Below are 25,028 nucleotides of genomic sequence, written 5' to 3'. Positions count from 1 at the left end.
TATATTTTCAACTTCTCAACACATTCCATTTTTAACTCCACAAAGCATTTTAAATGCAAAAATAAACCCATACAACAGTTCTATATTAATCAGGTATCAAGGATGAACATCACAGAATTGTCAGTTAATTATTTTGTCCTATTTTCTCTTTTTACAAACTTGGCAACAAGCCCTCCTGCATCAATTTTTTTTTACTGATCTAACTTCTTCACAGATCTTGAGGAGTTTTGCCAACTTCACAGTGCCAAATCTAGGCCATTAGGATATACTTAGTCAGTACAAAATAATCTGGAAAAATGCCACTGTATTGGTCAGCTAGTTCCTGACACACATATTTCAGTGACGCTATCAATCTGTTTCTTTGGAGTCTGAAGGTCAGAAATTTATCATAGATTGTTTGCAAGACTGAGACAGAAAAGAAAATAGACTTATATGTGCCCTTGTTCAGAAGTATGCAATAAGTGTTATGTCTGTTCAATTATTTCTGAACGATCCATTAATTAAGTCGCTCAAGGTTATAAATGTTTCGCCAAATGCAGAAAATTAATCACCAATAACAAAATATACCACCTTGGCAACTGGCTTTGCGAGAAGCCATATACTGTATTCCCATTCTATCTGATTATAATTTAAAGTGCAATCAAACAAAGATATTTTATCAGAAATGAATCCAGTGAAGTCATAAATGATTCTGAATTGCCAAATGGATCAAATTATTTGCCAATAAAATAATTTAAATTCGTCCACTTACTTTTACAACCAACATCACAAGCTGCCATATGTGACAGTTTTGATGAACTGATTATAAGTCCATGTGTAATCATACCAATGCCGATATTTGATCAAAAGGCAATCCATGAAAGACATAATTATTTCCTCTTATTCATCATAAATTTCAAATGTAATCTCAAAACAATTCAACCTGATTCAGTTGTGCCTAAGTGTGGCATTTGTGATCTGTAAGCTCCGCCCAGTTCATATACATCTTCCATTAGTGTCAAAGTGTACCGGTATACTGTTGTTGAGCAGATGTCAATCACTGACTTCTACAGTAAATTTGTTATGGACAGCACAAGGAAGTAAGAAGTAAGCCAGAGGTGAATCTAGGTTAATAATTACTGATTATCTGACCCAAATCAACATATTATTTAAAAAAACAGACAGGTCAGAATTTCCATGGATCAAAAATGGATCATAATTAAATTCCACACATCAAAACCCAAGGATAGAATCTACTGAGAACCCTCTATACATAAGCTATAAATGTGTTCAAGAACATAATCCTCCACAGTGTACAGGAAATTAATTTTTTCTAGTGAAATAAGTTTTTTTTTGCGAATATTTACTCAATTATAATACCACAGGAGAATTACTACTACCTTGCAAATCCAGCTCTCCCAGATAAAACTTTTCAGCAAAAAGAGCTAAAAGTGATCTGCCCACCTAGGTAGCAGTCAGGCAGAGTGATCTCCCCTTGATATAGGGATTGGTGGAAAAACCCACGAATATCTCAGTTACTACTAGAGCAGAGTTTTATCTACAAATGGCTTCATGTAAGTCATTTGACTCATCAAGGCAAAAGAAGGTCAAAATCCAAACCAATGAATCTTATTTAAGTCGATGATCAGTTCTCAGTAGTTTTGAAAAATATTATATTGTTTAAATACACACAAAAATATTAGTTATATAATGTGACTAAAGCCAACAAGGCAATTCCCTTGCCAGAAGCATCTGAACATTCTAAAGAAGTCCCCCTCTTATAAGGCCACCCCTATTGCAGCAGGGAAGTGTCCTTATAATGAGGGTGGCCTTTGTAGAGGGGGATGACAAATGCGAATAGTAAATACATATGAAGAAAGTCAAGTACATTTAATTCTCAAACATTTAATATTTTCATTCAAAAATCACATGTATCTTGTGAAATAAATGTAAAACAACCTACCTGTTTTGTCATTTTCAAAAGAATGTTATGAATAACCACTGATTTAGTTTTAAAACTCTTTATAATTACGTTACAGATCACATCATCTATCACTTTGTTGGTAACAGTCTTAAAAAAAAAAAAACAGTCTTGTCACAACAAAAAATATCCTTGCTGTCATATCCCCTGCATATATCGTTTAGTCTTTTGTTCCAATCTTCGACAACTTCAATTTTATCATCAGCTGATTCTCCACTAAGGACAGAACACTTGTTTTTGTGTCGGACTTGAAATCTGTGCAACCATCCATTACTTGCGGTAAAGTCCTCATATCCCATTTCAACTGACAAAATTGTTGCTTTTTTTTGGATCATTCGACCAGAGTGTGGAGTTTTCTTAGCACGCACAGTGCAAAACCTTCAAAAACCTTGTCATTCAAATCAAGATACAAACATCTCCTGGCTCAAACAATTCTCCTTTCTCCATCCATTCCACCTTCCCACTTCTGCAGAAAGGTTTCCATATCTTTCACGATACTGTTTATCTGAGTCTTTCCTACATCACAGTTTTCTGCAAGGATCGCCGAAACCCCCCCCTTCAGTCAGTTGAATTACTTTCACATTCTCTTCTAAACTGAGAATTTTTCTTTTCCTTGAAGACATGTTGATCTTTTTGCAGTAAGTTATTCAGGTGGCCAACTACAAGACTGATAAAACATTTTTTTATGCATTTAAACAAATTGTCATGTGTTTTTGATGAAAGTGATCTTGTCACGTGATTTGTTATTCATACTCTGGTACCCTATTGTTTTTATACATTTCTTTACACTAAAAAATCTTTTTGATGGGTTCATGTCATCAGAAATAATCTGAGCATATACGACAAGGCATTTATTGCTGACTGTGTCAGTGCTTTCATCTGCCACTGCTGTCACAAATGATGAATTTTGCAGGTCACATATAAGACTATCACTAACAACGTTTGATAGGCTCTCCAGTCGCTCTGAACAGGTAGTAGCAGTAGCAGAGTTATACTGATTAGCAGAATTCTTCAAAATGCCAATGGCATCATATTCTTCAGCTGTTAAGTCATGTACTGAATTGAGAAGAGATTTGTATTTAAAAAATGGGATGTCTTCTACACTCAGCCAGTGTACACACTTAAGTAGCACTTTCACTGCTATGTGTTGTTTGGAAGAATGTTGAAAATCTGCATTCAAATCTGCCAGGGGCTGTGGACCTTCAATCAACAGTTTGTGTTCTGGCAACCCAACATGCCTTGCCAGTGTACTGTTATGAAAGTTATTGTTTTCTGCACATTTGGTCATGGAGGTCTTTTTTTAAGCCTCTATACATATATGGCAAAACATAAAGGAATATGCACTGTCACATTCTTCATGCAACTTAGCTTTTTGAAAACGTAGCCAGCTGTTTTCAACCATTGCTGCACAAATTACTTTTTATCTTACGAGTAACAGTTACCTCATTTTTGGATGATGAAGGCTCCACTGGTTCGATAACAATACTATTATCATCGGTCAGTCATAAACGCAGTCCAAAAGATAATTTTGCTTCAGATCAATTTTAATTCTTATGCCTTGGATGACATTTTCAGTCGAACACTGACAGTATCTTGGAACAACACAAGGCATGCAAAACTGAGAGAACGGAAATTGTTGCTTCACTGCATGACAAAGGTGCGCATAAAATAATAGTTTCTTTTGAGAATCACTTTAAAATCATGTGTTTAGTTTCTGCCTCTTTCTTGGGTGGGGTGATTAAATGGCTTTAACAGCATGTTGCTACAAATGATGTGACAGTTACAGGTCATATAAGGTCAGCTCCACACTCGGCTGAAACAATATGTATGATAACATTAGCGTAAAAAACTTATGTGCACGTGTTTTCCATGTTTGGGAGAGTTGTAATCTAGCCATTAAAGTAGTTAGATCAAACTTCAATTTTGTGTTAATCAGCAACATATAATATTGGGGTACGTCAATTTAAGTACCATTGACGATTTGTAGACTGAACCTTTGGTTTTTGTTAATGAGCAAAACATAACATTGGGATGCATCAATTTACCTACCGGCAATGATTTTTGTGCATCAAATCGTAAAAGTCTGCGTATATGACGCATAGGTAGATAAAACACTGCTAGAGTGAAAGACACACTCTCTATATGGATGCATAAACGGGGAGGCTGAGAGGGTGTATGTGTATTATGATTGGGTAAGAATTTGCGAGGAAACATTTTATTAGAAACAATTATTGTCTCCTATAAATAAGTTACCCAATCAAAATACCCAAGACAAATATTTAAGAGGTGCAGCAAGGTTCATCCCCCTACCGTGGAGCTGAGATCTCTGGTCCCCGAAGGTGTGTGAGACAGCTTCTAGGTAACCCATCTGTCGGGGAGTGGTTTCGGAAAGAAAAAATATTTCCCTCCCATAAATCCGGAAGAAGTCATGAAGCCACATCTTACGAAGAAGCTGCTGAACACTCAGGAAGATGGCCTTTTGACTGAGTTGAGCCCTTTAGGATGAAAGGTGTCTGAGATAAAAACTAGAGAATGTGGACTCAAATCTACATCCCAAGGCATGGATATTATCAGAGAACAGTGGTTGTAGAGTAGATGAAACAAATTTGCTATTTTCCAGGGAATTTACACTGCGAGAGTGAGGAGTTCTTTGATCCATGATTTCTCCCATCTGAGTGGTGCAATGAGAATGAGGTGACACTTCACTTCTCTTGCTTTTTGTATCACCTTTGAAATTGGAGGGCAGGAGTATGCATCCAGGCCATTCCATTCTATGGATAGCACACTGACTCCCCAGGCGATGGGATATGGGACTGGTGAGAGAAAGGATGAGAGCTTGGTATTCCACCTTGTCTTAAACAGGCCCACCAATGGTCAGTCCCATCTGGTGCATGTCTGAGTGAAAACCAAGAAATGAGACCACTCTTTCTGTGTCAGCTGAGGACTCCCTTTTCCAGTTAAAAATTCTTGCCACCAAAGAAAGGCTTTAAAAATGGCCTTCATCTTGAGTTTACCGATATGCAGATGCCAGTCCTTGGGGGGAAACACTCCAATGGCCTCCCAGAAAGACAATGGAAGGTGTGTATGCAGATGGCAGTCCTAGTGAGACACGCTCCACTGGCTTCTCACAAAGACAGTGGTAGGTATACCCACCATCCGTCTGCACTTGCTTCGACACAGACTGTGATCTCTGCAAACAATGAGAAGTAGTCCAATGGGACCCAGGAACTGATGTTGAGTCCAAATGGCAGTGCACAGAATTGATAAACGATGTCATTGTAGGATGTTATGACAGCTTGGAAGCAATTTCGGGCTTTGGGAAAACAGAAACATGAGAGTGACAAGTGTTAAATTATCAAAGCATTTTTCAAAGAGACCAGACCGTATCCAATCAAAACTGAGTGATTAAAATCTATGGGAGAGTCTCAATAAGCAATCCATTTTTCAATAGTACATGTGTGAACCTCACCAGGGTTGGATTATAGAGAAGTAGAGAGGCATTAGACTGTACTCCAAGTTATGCAGGAATTCTAGTGAAATTCTTGATTTTGATTTGTGAACAAAGGCTTCCTGAGGAAGCTTTTTAGGTGGGAGTTATAGTCAACATCCAAGGATCAGAGACGAGGGAAGAGACATGGAGAGCACGTGGTAGGCGTCTATGGTGACATCAGCCGTTTGTGTGGAGGTGCAGTGGCGGAAGGAGCAGGTAACAGAGTACCATAAGTGTCAGATGAACTGATCCAGAAGTGCTAAGGCAGCACATAGAGTACCGAGAGTACCAAAGAGAAACAAAAGGTGGACAGTGATTGACATATGAGTATATATGTGTTTTATTTGGATTTTTAACGTAGCTTTAACAATTTCAATACAATGTCTGCAGTGTGACAGTTTATAGTGATGTCTAGCACTGAGACATCATGCCAAAAAGAAAACACTGAAAGTAAACACTCTAACTTAAGACCTTTCATTTCATATGATGGAATAATAATTGACAACTGTAGATAGATCATTGACTGTATTTGTTCGAAGATATTGTGATTGAGAAATTTGTTGATGAAATTATTGAATACCTTTGCTGTCTTTTATTAAATTGTTATACATTCAACTTGAGTTATTTATACACCTAGACTGTCAGTATTGCTGACTGGGGCTTGGAGCTAATTAAATTTTAATTGTCCACCTTCTCTGGTATTAGAAATAATACTGTAGGAGGCATGTGACAATCTCCTTGGTAGCTTGTTTGTGTACTTCATGGATCTGTCCATTAAAAAGTAGATTAGAGGATAACATCTGTGATCACAGCTTGGCCTAATGAATATCCTTAAAGGTGGAGAGCAGTGCATCTCATTCTGTAAATGTAAATTTGCAGCTACTGCGATAGTATTGCTAAATAAAGTATGTTGAGCAGTTCTGTTCAAGACCCTGCCATTCTGGAAACCAATTCCTGTGCATGTACTGTGAAATTCAAAGAGATGATGCACTCTGTTCCACCTGCTGGAACATAGCCATTGATATCAAGTGCAACATAGAGCCCACAGCTACCACACTGTGGATCAAATGTTGAGTGTTACTGATAGATGATCGATGCATACTAATAGAGTATGGTTTTGTCATCCTCAAAGCTGTGATGTCTTTGATTCTGCAAGACTGCAGAAGTAATCTGAAGTTGGATTCTTCCTTTTTTGTGATAAGATCAACAGATGCTGAGCTCTGGTTCAGGTGCTTGATTAGGTATGAGGAGGACAGCAGAACTCCAGAGGTTAAAAGGCAGAAAACTTCTTCAACAGCTGTTTGATCCACATGACCAGTTTTTGTATCAGTGGAGCAAAAGGACATGACCAGTCTTTGTATCAGTGGAGCAAAAGGATGCTTTTTTTGTCTGTTTGCTCACTGTATATCATCTAGAACTGCAGAGTGGAACCCTGAAGAGGTAAGGCCTAAAGACATAGCTAGCAATGAGGAGTTCATGGTGGTGACATTTTGTAACTGAAGAGTCGGCCTTTGTTGTGTGTTTCGGTGCTTTGTCCATGGTCTAATCTGTAAGCCAAACACAGCAGAAGTAATAACCTGTGGTTGCTCTACTCCAGTCTCTTATTATTAAATAGAAAGTCAGTCAAAACTAAATCTTATAGCATCACCATACTCACTGTAAGAGGTTCAAGGACAACCTGTACAGGTAAATGATAAAAAGCATGGCATCCTGAGACTAAATTTATTCAGAATGAAAACTTACCTGTATGTAGCCAATTGTTGTGGAATTATCCATATATTAAGAGGTTTCTACAGGTCTCAGGGATTCGCACACTAACATAATAAAAGTACAGCCCAAACTTATTTGTGAGGTCACCGGTACAAGTACTTAAGTAAAATCAAATGTTTAAAGACAGGTTTTGATGCAGATTCCTGTAGCAAGGGGAGATCATTCTGCCTGACCAGAACCTAGGTGGACAGATAACTTTTAGTTCGTTTAGCTAAAGAGTATGATCTAGCAGGGCTGGATGTGCATGGTAGTAGTAGTTCTCCTAAGGTATTATGATTGGGTAAGGTATTTACAGAAGAAACCGACCCAATGCAAAGATGCATGGTCAGGGTGATACATGTAATATATGCCCCAGCTGCATTCATGATGGGGTATATAAAATGCAGATACTCTAGAAACAAAATTAATTTGTGCAAGATGATGCACATGTCAAAAATACCATTATAGTTCCACAATGCAAAGACACATATGTATGCAAGTAATGCTAAGGACTATCTGCTCTCAACTATACAAGTATTTTACTACAAACTTGGTCCAAAGGCAAATGCATTATTTGTCATCATTTGAATAATTTAGAAACACTTTTTATGCTTGCAACTGCTTGTCATCATTTACCATTCATTAAGAGCTAGTGCTATCTGTAAATCAATTGCTAATTTACTTACAAATATCTGGTAAACAATATTTAACAAGGGCACCAAAGTGTGGTAAGTATGTGTATATTGTCTTACCTTAAATAATGAATAATCACAGCCTGATTGAAGTTTGCTTGCTTTCTGTACATGATTATACAATCTATAAAAAGAAATGAAAATATGTCACAATAGGGCCAAAATTAAAAAATATTCTAATTAATCTAACACTTAGAATCAACATTTTGCATCTATAGCAATGGATATGGCAAAAATATGAACACTAACTAAATGTTTGAGTAAAACATTTGGTTAGAAGTTCTGATGCCAGTCTAAATTGATCTACACGTAGAAAGCAGCTCTTACAAATGTAATATTAACAGAGGATATGTATATTTAATTTAAACTGAGTGCTGGACCTTTGTCAATTGAGGTTAAAGGTAGAGTTCTGCCCTGATTTTTTTCCTCCAAGAAATTTACTTTAAATCATTTTTTTGAATTATTTATTGGAATTACAAAGTGCTAATAGACTTTTTGGACTAAGCCACTACCTTGGGATTTTTTATTATAAATTCATTCAATGACAGTCTGGATTATACATCAAGACTACTGTAAATCAGCACATTCATGATTATTGGTTCATCAGGACAATCAATATTTGAAAATTGTAAACTTCTGGACATGTGATAGAATATGTAGGATTATTTTGAATTTAATTCACAATACTGTGAGTTCCTCTTAAATTTTCACATACAAATTATTTCTTAATTACATTAAAATTATTGGTTTTGCTTCTTTCTATTATTTAGCTTGAGACAAAAGAGTAGTAACGCACAATTTTGCGATTTCACATATTTACAATGACCTTTGAGTAATCAATTCCAGACTTAATATGTGCTAGCCTTTTGTAAATGTAATAAGTATGAATGCATGCAACTTCAGGGAAGTGGAACCTAAAATTACATTCTGATCTACAATTCCACTGGCTTTTGACCTATGGACCTGAGAATCAAAAGAGATGCCTTTGCTCAAGTACAGACCACCTATTAAGTTTGATGTGATATTAACAAAGGAAACTTGCCTAAATGACCATAAACTAAACAATGCAGTGCTGACTTCACTTAAGTAAATATTTTAACTCTTGGCATCAGAATCACCAGGGAGCTAGCTGCCACAATAAGTGTAATCTGCCAATTAAGTCCGATGAAAATCTGGCCAATGCTATTTGACCAGTCATGCATAAAAGAACATCATATTTTCAGCTTTTGACACGGTATCACCCTGTCACTAAGCTTCTGCCACTACACATTGGAAAGGTACATGAAGTCTTGGAGGAAAAAAAAAGACCACAATTTATAGCAGGGTTCAATCTAGGATTCAGGTGTATGGGGCCAATGACCTCTCTGGATGATTCCAATATTACAATTATTGGGCCCTCATCCCTAAAATTGGGAATTAGTCAAAGTACAATGAGTATCATGGGGAAATGTTAACACATGCTCATGATTTCTAACCTCCTAAACATTATTTGTGATTTATGTTGCAATTTATTTTTAAATGTCCCTTTACAGCAGACAAAAGTATTGTAAATCAAAACTAATGGCAGTTACATAAGTGTGTACTTATTTTGTAGAGAAGTTGCCATTTTAAATAGTGGAGCAGAAGTTGCTGACATTGTTTTTGGTTTTAAAAATGTATTTTTAGAACAAACCTTTAACATGAAACAAATTTATGTTTATTCATCTAACTTAATATAAATTAAGGTTGCATGATAATAGCTGTTTGTTACTTCAAGCTGTTATTGAAATAAAGCACCTTATGATCATATGGCAATTTTCACCACCTGACCTAACAGCTATATGTTGTCTAAAGTCATTCAGACCTCCCTATTTTCCAAAAAATGGAAATTGAAAAGTATTCATTTGCAATCTCAAAACTGTTACTCCAACAAGTGTAAAATGTGGACACAGATATCTTCTAAAGTCCATTCCAATCAATGTTATTCAAAGTATATTCATGTTTTGCTGTGTACAAGACAGTCAGACCGAGACATCATGTCAAGAATGGAGAATGAGTCTTTGCTATTGTTGCCACTGCATTTGAGAAACAGACCACATAAATATCAAAACAAAAAGACCCAAATCCAAATCTCATTTAGACAGACTTGTCTTATTACTGGCAAATACAACAATTCTCCAGTCTTCCATTGAAAACCTTATTCATAGAGACCTGAAAAACCTGTTGCAAAAGATGTTTTTAATTGTGTTACTGGTGTTCAAATCAAGTCGTTGAATTAACCACTAACTAGTCTACTGAAATGCAAATCAATGTTTACATGTGGTTCCACTCCAGCAAACATGACTAACAATAAAGATGACTTACAAGTTTATATAATTTTGGCCAATCAGGTGTGGCGAATTGAAAAAGCTGACAGTGACGAAAATGGCTCTCCAACAAATCAGAACAAGTCAAACAAGGATGCAAGGGACTGCGAACATTCAAAGAATACTTGATGAAAAAAATGTACCAAGGTCAAATACAATTGGAAGACAAACTTTTGTGTTTGACATGTTTAGGTTTCCTGATATAGCTGATAGATCAAGTGACCTTTACCATGGTACTTGTAACTTAAAAGTTGACCCAATTCATACTTTCCAGAAGCAAAGACCAGTCGTAACTGTGCCTTGTGTTGAATCTGATGTGCCTTGGGTCATAGACCTGGCACTACTAGCCACTTTTTTCAATCCCTGCCTATAGGTACTGTCAACTACCCAAACATTAACATATGATGGTAAGTCTCAATACTTGTCCATGTTAGGAGGTGATTTTGGTGAAAGTCACCCAAGAGTCTGACATTTCACTAAACGGACACAAAAAGGCAAGGCTCACTTTGCCTTGCACAGATTTCTAGACACTACCCTCATCCCATTGTTTCAATGCAATGCATTAATAACTTACATATAACCTATATTCGGGATTTTCCCTTTACAGAACAAGGACAAAGATATAAAAGAAGTTTTATATTCTGCAGTCAAATTTGGTGTTAATTTGATGATCATATATACCAGAAGTTACAAGAACCTTGAAAAACAAGTGAAAACTTTAATTTGTGTTGCTCGATCTGATGCAAATTATGGATCCAGGTCCATTATTTATAAAATTGTTAACTTTATGCAATATTTCATCATATAAACAATGAAAATGGGACTTTTGCTTTGGAAGATGTTACCAATCTTCAACAGTAATCCATTTTCATGTATGCGTAAAATAACACAAGTTTTAATATTTTTTATAAGCATTAGGTAACATCTGATCATCAGAAAATATGCAACATGAGCTTGACAAAATTTAGGACACTTCAGTGGCCCCTCAAAACTAAAATAATAAAACAACAACCCATATACAGATCATGGACAGTTTTATCTTACACAATGACCAGATGCCAGTCAATGTAAAATAATAATGTACTTTTCATATCTAATAATGGCACACTGATTAAGTCCTGACATCCTTCTTATATCAAAAATTTTTTCTTCTGGAGACATGTCCATGATTTCCAAAATGTACAAGATTTCATCATCTCTTCTACCAACCGCGCATGTGGCCTGGTGGTTAGAGCGTCCTCCTCGGGTGTGGGTTCACCCTCTCCCCCAAGTCATACCAAAGTGGGGTCTCATGGGGTGGCACCCCAGTTCAGGTGGTCCAGGGTGCCATAGGCCCCCAGCCAAAAAATGTATTTTAGAATCTGAGAAAATACAAAACTACTCCTTGTGGCCCTTATTATGCAATGTTTTTACTTCATTACAACAACAAAAACAATTTTTTTTAGAAAAACAACAAACTTATCCAACTTTTAAACAATACATGAATAATTTCAGTGTTTAATGTCACATCAACTTTATCTCCAATGCTGTTAGTGCTAAAGGTATATCACTTTTCTCTTTTCATTACAGATCTTGTTTTTTCTTTCATCCTTTTCAGTTATATACATCACCTATATTAAAATATCCACATAAATTCAATTGTATTTTCCCCCCAATGGACACAGTCTGTTGATACTGATGTGCAAGTCTTGCTTTATTTCTTTTGCTTTCCATTCTGTAACAACTGATTTAGTGTGATCAGAGTTCAATTTTTTTCTTCCCATTCTCAATAAGCTTTTTGCTCCTTTTAAGCTACTTACTGTATTGTCTTCATGCAGCTCACATATTACTTGTGTCATGAATGCTATCTACAAAGAATTCTTTATAAAATTATATTATTGTGGAATGGGCTGGACTGACCATTATTTAAAAACAGGAATGAAGATAATATCAAAAAAAAAACATCAAGGAAAGTCAAATTAAGACCAAAAGAAGAGCATAATTCTGCCTTAAACAGAAAAGTCATTAGTGTGTTTGAGATTCATACTGGAAATCAGACAACACTTTTCACCCAAATACTTACGCCCAAAAGTCTTCTACTGTATCAAAAGAATGCACCAGTTTCAGATTGGCCGTCCATTCTTTGCTTTTGTCATTTTTAAAGAACCAGAGAGCCCATCTGTTTTGCAATGGATGTTTGATTAGAGGTCCCGGGTCCATTAAAGCTTCATCATCCTCTTCCTCCTCCTCCTCCTCCAATTCCTCCTGACTCAGTTCATCAGAATTCTTCTGCAAGTCCTGAAATAACAGATCTGATGTTTAAAAAAGATTTTTTTTGCAACTTAAATTGCTTTAGTGTAAGAATGACAACTCCCTGTAAGATACCTACGTTAAAATTGTACATGATAAGTGTGGTAGCTAACTCTCATTCAAGAATGTGTAAAATGACCATTATGACAGGCAAGTCATTCATAGCCAGCATGCAAAATTTAAGGCCAAAGATTGTGGGTACAAGTACACCACTCCCTCGATAACTCATGCCCTGATAACTCACAAACCCACTTATAACGCGGGGTCAGGTGAGGCTCCCATTTTTAAACCAGAAAATACCCTAAAAATTGATCCATATTTGTTGAACTTGAAGAAAATCACAGTCAAAATTGGTAACGGAAACTTTGATGTATCGCTCGTTTTACAGTCGAAAACAGTCAATAGGACCAGCAAAATTTTAATCAACACCTTGAAATATCAAATTGAAAAATAGGTCATACAATTTTTTACATTTTCTCTCCAAACAACATTCCTCATACACTGCAATTAATGATATGTAAGGAAAGTTCGATCAATGAAAATGTGACTTAGTGGAGGCAGTACTTTTATAAATAAATACAAATTAAATATTTTTTTATCAATTGAAATTTGTGTTCTAGTTCTATCTTTTAGTTCCTTTTAAGTGTAATCATCATACATACAATGTGTCCTCTTGTAATTAAACGTAAAATGTGTCAATCTACCATAACAGCTATGTCCTCGAGCGTCTGAGAACCTAATTAAGCGCCGACCCTGTTTTGATAATTGACTTCCGGAAGTATTTGTTGTATTGTTGCACTGAATTAAAAGCTGGCCTCCTTTGCATTACCACGTTAATTATGTCTTTTGAATCAAATAAAGGAGGTGGAATAAAAGAAAAGTTAAAAGGCATAAAAATCCTACAAACTTGAAATCTAGTGGCCCTGGTCGTATGTCGGGTGAACTCACTTCATTTGATCAATTGAACACATAAATGTTATTGTGTATGTAATATAAACTACCTTAAATTAACCAACTCTTTCATAGCTGTGATCAAAGATAACAAGGCAGCCAAGCAAAATGAATACTTTGTAAAATAAAAAGCTTGATTTCACAGATACGGACCATTGTGGGCAAGCGAGTTTCAGAGAATTCTTGAACTGGCACTTAGAGATATCCTCAAGGATGATAAGAAATTTCATTATTACTTCCAACGAAATCACGACGTCAATATTGTACTAATTGAACAATACAAAAATTGAGTTTCGATGTAGATGATCGTCTCACAAAATAAATATTGTGTTTTCTTTAAAAAAAGGTAGCTTGTTTGGTAGTGTATTGACAGTTAGTCCCCTGCTCTGTGGACTTCTGCTTTGGCAGGATAATATTAAACACCACAACGGGAACTAGACTCATCAAGAAAACAAAAAGCAGTGACATAATACACGATTTTTTTTGCGTACACATGATGGTTGTTGAAACCAGTTGGAATGATCTTTCATATGTTGGACATTTTGAAAAAATGTTATTTAAATAGAATAACAAACAACTTCATTAGAAAAAGCGTGTTATTAAGAATTATTATCGACATGATTGTAAAATGAGGATTCAGTCAATAAACAGCCCAGTTCCCTGATGCCACTCCCTTCCCCCCAACAGTTTTCTTGATGTCAAAGCGATATTTTTCAATTTTTGGAGGTGCCTCTGTAACTCACGCCTCATTTATATTGCGGTCTCTGTTTGTGGACCCCATTGTGCGCGAGTTATCGAGGGAGATGTGTAGTCTTGTTTCAGTAAAATAAAATGTGACAGAAATCTGTATTGCTAAACCTGTTAAGACCTCTGCAAAAGGTGCACACATTTTCAAAGCCAAGATAAACACTACACTCAAGAAAGAACTTGCTTAAAGGACACTACTTGAAAGATCTAATGTTAGCTGTTTAATATCAGTGTTGCAGCCTGGCAGGCACAGAGGATTATCATACCTGGCCTATAGAATTATAACACCCTGTCCTAATTTTAGCCTTCAATAACCTGCCCCTATTTTGTTTTTATGACTGATACCTGATTACTATTTCCCAGAACTACGCCCTTCAGGATCAGCATGTTGTCCCTCTACTGTGTTTCTCACTGTGCACAGATCGAAACAGGCTTTAAACATGTACCAAAGGAAGCATGTCAAGTCTGTGATTTCCATACAATGACAATGAGAAAAGTTTGCAGAGAAAAAGGTTTTGTTGGGTTTATTTAAAGACTACAATATAAATGAAATATTGCTATCTTAGGTTGTATAGGTCATCCAATAATAAGAGATATATGCGTAGAATTTATCTGAATGTTAACAGTGGTTGTTGACAAGAATGTAAATCAACTACTTCTGTACAAATATCAAAGATGAAACTCAATCCCAAAAAATCTCTACAGATTATTTGATTAAAATCAAAGTAGCATGATTTGATCTTAACATCACTTTCATAGCTGCCAACTTTCCAGGCTCACAATTAGTAAAAATAGGGATAAAAAGTTGTGAATTTGGACATGAATTAGTGAAAAATACCATGACAATAACTCCATCCACTCTGACTGTCAATTCTACACTATATCAAGATTGCAATATAAAACAAAAACACTACATATATGCAGAAATATTGATTTATCAAGACATGATACTGTGGCAGACTTGAACATCCTCAACTGCTTAATCATAAATTGGTTTTCTAAACAGTTCAGACTTGCCTGCTGGTTGATCTTGGTGACTAAAATTGCTGACAAACTTTGTGCAGCTAACCAGGCCCTAAAGTCTGTCTTATTTTTCATCACTAGAGAAAATAATCTTTCCCTGTCACTGTTGCTGTGAGGAATACACAGGAGCTGCAGCACTTTTGGTTCTTCCAAAGGAAAATTTGGAAGCGATTTTCGAGTCTAGGAACATTTCAATACTACAATTTGTGGTACACTGAGTGCAAAAAGCATGATGTATATCAATGTTTAATGGCAGAATGCACGGCCAAGTTTTGATATATTCCAAATTAAACTTCACTTTTTGAGCAATACATTTCCTTTTCCTTGGTGGTGAAGACATTTTCAAGATCTTACATGCGATGCTGAACAGTTCCTCAAAGCAGTGTTGGTGATGCATGCACGGAGCAAAATTCCGGTTAGGCCCCAGTTTCTCTCAAAAGCATTTGTAAAACTACTCTTATTGATTAAAACAGGCTAAAATTCTTGCTACCGGGCCAACTGTACTAATCAGCTCTAGTTCTACTAATATTGCGACCAGCAGTATCGGACCGTTTCGGCAACTGCAAATATCATGACTAGCGTTTAACGGGAAATCGGTTATTTTATTAAAGATTTAAAATAATTGAGAATTGGAGAATTTGTGAATTTTTGGCTTGCGGCATGAATAGGCGAACCACTGAAAAAGTCATGAAACTCGCACTAAATTCGTAAGGGTTGGTAGCTATGCACTTTATATATGCATAGCCAAGTCAGGTGACAGTAATTAAACAATATCAGTCATTACCTTTTATTACAGAATACAATGGCATCATGCCATTCAAATTACATTTTAATAATTTTCTTACTTTATGATATGATCTACATATGATCTAGATGATAATGTTTGTTATAAGATGACCGCTTGTCTGACAATGAAGTCACTGACCATTCCGTCAAATTAAAGTGCTCCAAAAATAATGCCAAAGTTTGCAACTAGATTAGAATTTTCTAAAGTCTCAATGTTACTGAATATTATTCATATCTGAACTCTTCTAGAGTTTTAGGGATTTATTCTGTTTGGACGAAAAACACAATTACTTATTTCTGTCAACTATAGTATTCACATATTCCACCCTTCCCATCCCCATTTTTCTACCTCTCTGCCTATTTTAAAAATCAAAATCATTATGAATCTAAAAAATGCACAGAACTGATGTCATTTTGTTCTTCAACTTATAATTTCTAACCTGATTGTCACCTGGTGATTATAAACAATCTCTATGTTTCAAACCAAACATTAGTTTCATTACTAATATTGTGCCATATCTGTGCAGGCCAGTCTATTATTTTCAGACAAATGATGTGATGTGGTTCATCATCTTCATAAGCTCTGAGAAATTCCTTAAATTTCTGTGACTTTGTAAGTTACATTCCTGGAAAACATGTATAAGAGACTTTTTTTTTTCTTTATTTTGTTCAATTCCTTTTAGAAATATTAAAACTGGGCATTGCAAACATTGGATGCAAAAAGAGTTCTTCCTCAAGATGGACTGGTCTAGAAACTAGAAAAAGACAGTGAACAGTTTGTGTGGTTTTTTACAATGATAGTCCTTTTGGTTTGAAACATGAAGATGACAATGTTAGGGGCCACCTGGCAACAATCAGGTTAAAAATTATAAACTGAAAATTAAATTAGTATGTTTGGTGCATATTTTACATCTTTAATGCTTATTTTGTTTAAATTAGTGTGGAGGGTGGTATAAAACAAATGGGATGGTAAAGCAAACGCTATATAAAGGGAATAATACTAACAAGAACCGCTACCCTTCTTCCAATCAACACAAGGTCCTATTGCATGATTTATTCACAAATCTCTCAGGCAATTTGACATTCTGTTTTCTTAATGAAAACTAGATGCACAAACTACATTCTGTTAGTCAGTGTCATGAGAATCAAGCTTACTGTAGTCCTTGCACCGAAAATAGTATGTAAAGCAGCCATCAGAACAGTAAACATGTCAAAATCACTCCAAAAAAGATGTGACTCACAAAAAGAGCTGATTGTGTTCTCAATTTAGGACGATTAAAAACATGGGTTCATATTCCTCTGATGAATAAAATAAGTTTCAAATTATTCACACAATAAATATGGCATACGATAAAATGCAAGTGTTCCAATCATGGTGGAACAATTAAAAGTATGCTGAGTGATGCTTATCAAAGTGAAGTGTTAAAGTACATGCACAAGTAATTAATCTTTTGATCAAAATGATCATTAAGCACCAGCAATTAAATAACAGGTGCCTTAATCTCCTTATCTGCTAAGAATTAACCTACGTGGTTTCACCTAATACCTTTACAATCACTTGAACTCTACAGAACTGATACTTGCACTGTAGAAATAAATCAAAACTGCTTGCATTCCCAGACTCAGATATACGAATTTTCTTGCTTCCAAAATTAAAGAAATGCATACTTTTATGCAGATTTCAGCCTCGAAGAGAACCCTAGTGCTCAAATGAGTACCAGTGAGTGCCCATAGATTTTTTGCTAATCTTTTTTTAAATAAATTTTGCTCAAAGCCTCTTAAATTGTTCACGCTGAAACTGAGCGCATAATATGCTTCTTTGTACATTCTAAAAATACCCATGATAATAACATTAGTCTGTACGGCATTTTCTGAGTTACTTCAACAAAGCTTAACCACATATATCAACGGAAAATTTATTTTCTATATCACAGTTATTACAAACAAGTTACACATTATCAGCAGACTTTAATGAAACATAATTCCTGAAATCTGATGGTTAAATTTAGTTAATCAGTTGGACTGCTTTTAGTGCTCCAGATCTAGATGTCAGCAGTGTGTTCTACCCCTATCAGACACATTACAGTGTCATTATCGGTACAACTTTTAGCATGCATATAAGTCTTTAGAAAGATGACATCTTTCTGTTTTAAAACCTCGATTAGCATATCTTTATCACCTTCATGGCAACTGTCAATTATGTAAGCTATAAATGTGTGGCCATTAAGAAATCAAATTACAGTAGAGATTCATTAATAAATGAAGTTAAACTTGTTACTAAATTTTGCTATAATTTTGCTTGTATTTAGAAAAATATACAATCTTAGTCTTAAGTTTGGGTAAATGATACAGGTTATTATAACTGTGTGAGTGTGATTTGGATTTTTAACATAGCACAATTTTTTGATCATATCACTGTGATGTCTACAGTGTGAGAGTTTATAGTGATGTATAGCACTGGGGAAGTCCTACATCTTACAGCTTCTAACTAACAGCGCTGTGTAGTGTGTTTTGATGTCAAATAACATCGTAGCAAAAGTCAAATTTTCAGTAATATCTCACACAACTGGCAACTAAAATAACAGCACTTTTCTACAAAGTAGAGTCATGATGTTTTAGTCAAACTTTACTTACTATGTTGTAATTTCTCTAATAAATTCAAATTCTCACAAAAGAAATGGACCTGCTTTCAAGTTTCATTGGCCTACATTTCAGTTAACTGGAAAGCAATGAAAGCCAGGAATGCTGGAATCGGGTTAAGTTGAAATATTATTCTTTAATGAAATGAATAAAAAATATCCACCACATGGACCTACTTAAACATACTTCGGCATACCTCAACTACCGTCACATTGCAACAAATTCAAATGTATATCAACAGAACATGAAAATGCGTCCATTTGCTAGTGTCACATTTTCATTCCGCCAGAATAAAGACAGCACAGTAAGTATATTTATTACACATAAATTAGTGGAAGAGTGTCGATATATGCTGCCAATGTGTGAGATATTCCTGAAACTTTGACTACTCGCACGCTATACAAGGTCGTTATTTGGATAGTAAGACATAGCACTAGAACAAAACCATCATGTGCTATGTCTTACATTGTAGGACTAAGCACTGGGGCATCATGTCGCAGATATGTAGCATGTCCCATCCAGTAAAATTATTCTGACACCAGGCCTACCAGTCCTAACTCTAACATCTTAATACTCTGCACCTAGCAAGGCAGCTGTTAGTACCACATTTATAAATCTCTGGTACGACTCAACTGGGATTTGAACCCTTGACCTCCAGCATCTGAGGCAACTGGAGTGGTGATTATTATAAGCAAAACATCCAATGGTATTAAAGAAATTATACCTGATGTATTCTCTGAATACAAACTGTATCTGAGGCTTAATGAGGCAAAACAAGCCTTAGATGAATAAGACAACATTCTGCTTACCAACACCAGGATTTAAGGTTTTTTGAAACATCCATCTATTTTGCTTGTCCATTTAAAGCAAATACCCTGTGCAGTCATTTTGTAGTTAAAGTTAATTCCAAGTTTTACATGGGGAATAAAATGGGGGTGGGGTGGAATAGGATATGAAGTCTGACCTTCCACCCAAATATAACTATCCAATTATCTCAAACGCGAAGTGGGAAAGGTGGAAGAAAACTCGGTTAACTCCGGCCCTATGTTACTAAAGCAAGTCTGCATCTTTTAAAAGTTACCCGCTGTTCGTGATGGTGTAGTAGGTCGGCAATCCTAAAAGGTCCTTGGGAAGATATTTTCAGAAAAATAATTTTTAAACTTTGTTTACTCTCACGTCTATGGCGTCCGCGATTAAAATTTGTTCTTCGTTCAATACCTACTCGCAGTTTATAATAAACCTGGTACATTACAATTCTACCAAACTTTCATCAAATTCAATTCTAAATGAGCATCGTCTTTATAAACATTCTTCGCATCTCACACATTAACAAAAAAAAGTTTGCGCGAGTTTTGCGTCCAGTGGAACATATGTTTGTCTTACAAAACTAAACCATCAAAGAACATAATAATATTAATTGCTAGGAAGAATGACACTTCCATGGTTTCAATTACAGACTCAATAAATATATATCAGCCTAAAAGTACAAGGTATTCACCTCTTTATGATTAACTTCTTCAGAATCCATGTTGTATGAAATCCAATATGGAGATCACGTGTACACACCGGCAAATGAAAACGAGGCTCGTTGGCGCGCTTGATCAATGTAAGTGTGTTCGATAATGTTCGATAATTCACGCAGTGTTACAAAATTACTACGAACAAAACAATGGATGCTGTCCACAAAGAGTATTTAAGTTCATACAAAATCCATACTTTTTGCACTGCCTAAAGCCAAAATAATATACATACTCACACAGAAATGTATATGTCGATCCTATTTTTAATACACAAGGCTCTACCTAATGTAGACTATAAGCATTAGTGGAGCGAGGATTCAAAGCGTTCTGGGACAATGTTCTTTAACTTTACCACAAAGAAATTTGTTGGAGTCCATGAAAACACCCCAAACCACACCAAATCCAATAACATTTTTAAAAAATACTTATACTTTTACTGGACTAGAATTTCGGTAATTCCGCAATCGAAAAATTTATCACCCTATACTGTAATTATCGTCTCAGTCGCGAATACAGTAGACATTTCTTTGTAATATTTTTACTATTGTGTTTATCGGTCCTTTTTAATGCGACAATGGCCCGAATCAGTTTGCCTCCTTTACTGAGTAATCATAGTACGTTAATATGCTGTTTCTTTAATCGGCACTCTTTGGCGTCGTCGTTAATAATAAATTATACATTTAAGAAATTCAGTGGCAACTGTTATTTTTTTAAAACCGATCTCTGAGTCACTAACTTCCCACACGTCAGTGCTTACTCAAAGCATTATGTCCGCTCATTTCCCCCCCCCCCCAACCCAACGACTGCCCGTTTTATATTTTTATATCCGCTTTTGTTATTATTGATGCACCTATGTTATTTTATTATTAATGTCGTTTGAGAAATTAAAGACCCGTATTGTTTTGTAGCTCTTTGATGTTTTCACTAATCCGTTTTGGGGTTGGGGGTGTGTCTTTTGTCCTGGGCGTTTTTTGGGGGGGTTGTTTTGTGTGTGTGTTTTAGTGAGCGATATAACAAGTTAATGAAACTTACTTACTGTATTTCATTTTCATTCGGGTGTTTTCAGTGTCGAATTATTATATCCGTAGTACCGGGATAACTTTCCTTGAAAAATGACTTCAGAAAGGAGCAAAATTACGTGTTCGAAAAAAACTGCATTCTGGCATTGTGGTTCCTGTCGTTTGAATTGCGTTACAGATTCCTTTTTTGTGACTTGCCATCAATGGCTTCATTCAAATTGCTAAAATGTATCTTCTGAAAAATTTTGGATTGTTTTGGAATGTTGACAGTTCATACACTTGCAAACAGTGTTTCAGCAATAAAATTGAACTTCCTTGCAATTACTCTCATGGATTAAGTCGATTAATGTATAATAGTTTATAAGTAGTTGCAAAATAAAGAACTTAAAACGCGTCAAAATTCATGAAATTCTGCTTAGACATTACGAATTCTGGACCAAAGGGTATGTACCCCCCAAAAATGTATTTATCATAGTTTAATAGCTGCTCACAACGTGCAATATACAATCCGGGAATCAGTAGAAATAGGGTGCGTATTTATACTCAAATACACTCAAATATACTCAAATACACTATAACATACTCAAATGCACCCAAACACATCATTTTTAACATTATAAGTATATTTACGTTGTGTTATTGGCGTTATTAATTAAACAAAATCAAGTATATTGTGTGAAATATTAATAATTTATATTCTTAATAATCTGTAACATTCAGTGTTTAACTGATCATGTGACGATGGGTATAGTTCTCAAATGAAATATAGTTTAAACATGCAGTGGAATCCGTGTTAACTAATATCACTATTTAGTACCTTTTGGCATTCATAATTATTAATATATTCTTTATGATTTCAATGTTCATTTCATTACACTTTGGCATTAGAGTGCGCGCGTGGGTGTGTGTGGGTGTTTATCAACTACTAGAACTAACCAAATGTTTATCAAACTCTTATGCTGGTGTATCAATTATAAACATGCAGAAAAATGCAAAAGGTACTAAATAGTGTAATCAGTTAACACAGATTCAACTGCAGCCAAACCGTACGCAGGAGCTCATTCAGAAATTGTACAGCGTAACTGAGCTACGTTTTATGGATTACCGTACGCAAGTGGAAATTATCGCCTGGTCATATGTGAGCAGCATTATTTAGTTCATAATGCAGTGTGGAGGTGCAAATCGGAGGAAGACAAGACAAAGCTTGTCTCAAAATTTCCTGTCTGATAACAAATGCAAAAGAAAAGCACCTTACATGCAATCAAGCGACGGATAATACTCAGACACGATGCAAAGGGAACAGCAAAAAAGTCAGGGCAACAAAAGCGAACGCTGAATAAAAGAGCAAATACAAGATTTACTTGTACATAATTATTTTATTTTAATTCTTTGACTGTGCATTAAAAATGAGTAGCAATGAGCATTATTAAATTCCAAATACTGGAGTTTTGCCGGATTCGTAATAACTATCAAGACTTTCGGGATGTGTTTTCTGCTCTTTATGAAAACAGGTGAGGCATTTAATATAAAACAATATATCTCTGGTGATACATAAAATGGTATATATGTAATTGTTTAAACTTCAATAAACAATAACATTTATCGAGACATTTGTATACAACATGTAAAAAGGAACAAGGAGAATACTGGATAATTTAAGAGCGGGAATACATTATAAAGTTTTACATATATTTTATCCTCTTTCATGGTCTCGTATGATATTCGTGATGATGACGATGCTGCTGCTGCTGCAGATGATGATGATGAAATGTTAATGATTATGACGATTATGAGTAGTGAGAGTACGAATTTATGTACATATATTATTGTGACTAAATGTTGTGCTGGATAATTTTAGATATATCGATTTTATTTGAACGTATGAATCAATATATATATATATATATATATATATATATATATATATATATATATATATATATATATATATATATATATATATATATATATGTATGTATGTATGTATGTATGTATGTATGTATGTATTGATATTGATTCATACATTTGATCATTTAGATATCTATGGAGCGGTATAGTTACTTCTCTTTTTCTCCCCTGCCTTTTTTAAGCTTTGTTTTCTGGTCTCGTGCCCTCAGTAGATAGGTCTGTGCGTTCATTTCTGTTTTGTCTATCTGCCTTGCTACATGTCTGTTTGTCTGTATATTTATATATCTATATCATCTATAAAACATTACTAACCAAATGCCTCCGTCCTTCTGTCCCTCGTTCTCAAAGATAATACACCCCTATATTTCTCTCCTGTAATGAAGTCTTTGTAGGTTTACATGTATGTATGTACGCACGCACGCACGCAAGTACGTATGTATGTACTAAAAGAAAACATTCACTTGTTTGTAATAGTTCGATTTTCGTTTTTTTTTCTCTTTTGCTTTTAAGTTTCTTTCTGTGTTTGTATCTATGTGTGTATTTCTGTGTAAATTCTGTTGTGAAGCACTATGAGCTTCTTTTTTTTTAAACCGATGATTTCAGTAAATTATATAAATAAAAAGTATTTGTATTTTATTTCTTTACATGCGTAACGAGAATGTTTGACGTGTTTCGATGGTTTCTGAGGGTTTGGAATGGTTTGGGATGTTTCGAAGGTTTGGGGTGGTTTGGGATGTTTAGATGGACCACTTTTATGTCAGTTGCCAAACTCTCCCACCCGCATCAGTTTCCCCAAGAATTGTCCTCTTTAGACTATGGTGAGTTGAAGTACTCGGAAATTGTAAGCTGAAATTATAAAAGAAATTTGGCTAGCTGTCACACACACACCCACACACCTTGCCTGGCGAAATGAGGACATTGGGCTCCCCAAATCAAATTTCTATATAAATACTGTAACGCTACGTAACTAGTATCATAACTAACATCATAATAAGTAACTATAATTAATCAGGAAGGTAACGCCCCTGTGATGATTTGTTTGCGAAATAACTATCTCTATTTTGAGCATAAAACAGATAATTTGAATTTAAAAGGAGGATTTAGTAACAATAAATTTATAAAATCACACTAACTACCATCACACCGCCACTGACCCTAATATATAAGGATAATGAGACATAATGGGTATGTCTTAAATAGACTGGAGCAATTAAGACCTAAACGGTAGTCATATTAAATAAGGCATGTGGATTTTAGGTGGCTATGGGAATTTAACATGGGCAAAATTGCCCATAAGTTTCACATTTGGCAGTAAATATTGTAACATCGTGTGTCTTTCTGACGGAAAATGTAACATCATAACATTATGGGACGCTCTAATCTCTAAAGGGAATTAAAAATACAACGTAGCTTTAACATAAGCGCGGCACTCTGGCCTCTGATGGAAATTTAACTACGGAATAGAACTCTGGCCTCTAAAGGGAAGTTAACATAGATATGTCACTTGGGGTATAAAAGGTCGCTTTGGGGTTTGAGGGTAATTATTATGACCCACCAGTGTTGCTTTGTCGCTTTTGGGGAATAAGGAGGATGAAGGGAATATAGAAAAGTATGGGTTTTGGAATATTAGCATAATCATCCCATAGTGTCGCTTCTGGGGAATAGTAAGGTCAATGGAACATATAATATATAGGTTCTAACGGGAAATGTAATTATAAAACTACACAAAATGCCCATTACTCAGTGGCCCACTATACATTACCCCCACCCACCAACCATGCTGTCCAATTTATCTACAAAATTACTAACCCACACACTGCTTTGAATGACCAGCACCCATAGTTACTCATCAAAACAAGGCAGGAATAACATCAAAAGGAAAGGAGTATAATAACAATAACAATGCAAT

At 35.4% G+C, this 25,028-nt stretch overlaps 1 protein-coding gene across 1 annotated transcript in view; it reads right to left on the bottom strand.

The window, feature by feature from the left end:
* LOC149806028 (eukaryotic translation initiation factor 4E-like) overlaps nucleotides 1-20,258 on the bottom strand; it is a 45,058-nt gene extending 24,800 nt beyond the window's left edge. The window contains exons 1-3 of the mRNA XM_089950881.1: nucleotides 20,171-20,258; nucleotides 12,299-12,513; nucleotides 7,952-8,015 (exon numbers count right to left, since the gene is read on the bottom strand). Coding sequence (XP_089807007.1) covers nucleotides 7,952-8,015; nucleotides 12,299-12,513; nucleotides 20,171-20,200 — 309 coding nt within the window. The 5' untranslated portion in view covers nucleotides 20,201-20,258. The remainder of the gene's footprint in view (nucleotides 1-7,951; nucleotides 8,016-12,298; nucleotides 12,514-20,170) is intronic.
* Between the last annotated feature and the right edge of the window lie 4,770 nt (nucleotides 20,259-25,028).

Source organism: Sinohyriopsis cumingii, chromosome 2, assembly GCF_028554795.1.
Source record: "Sinohyriopsis cumingii isolate HCF-2022 chromosome 2, ASM2855479v2, whole genome shotgun sequence".
NCBI lineage: Eukaryota > Metazoa > Mollusca > Bivalvia > Unionida > Unionidae > Sinohyriopsis > Sinohyriopsis cumingii.
The sequence above is the reverse complement of the archived record's forward strand: the minus strand, read 5'-3'. Positions and strand labels throughout refer to the sequence as shown.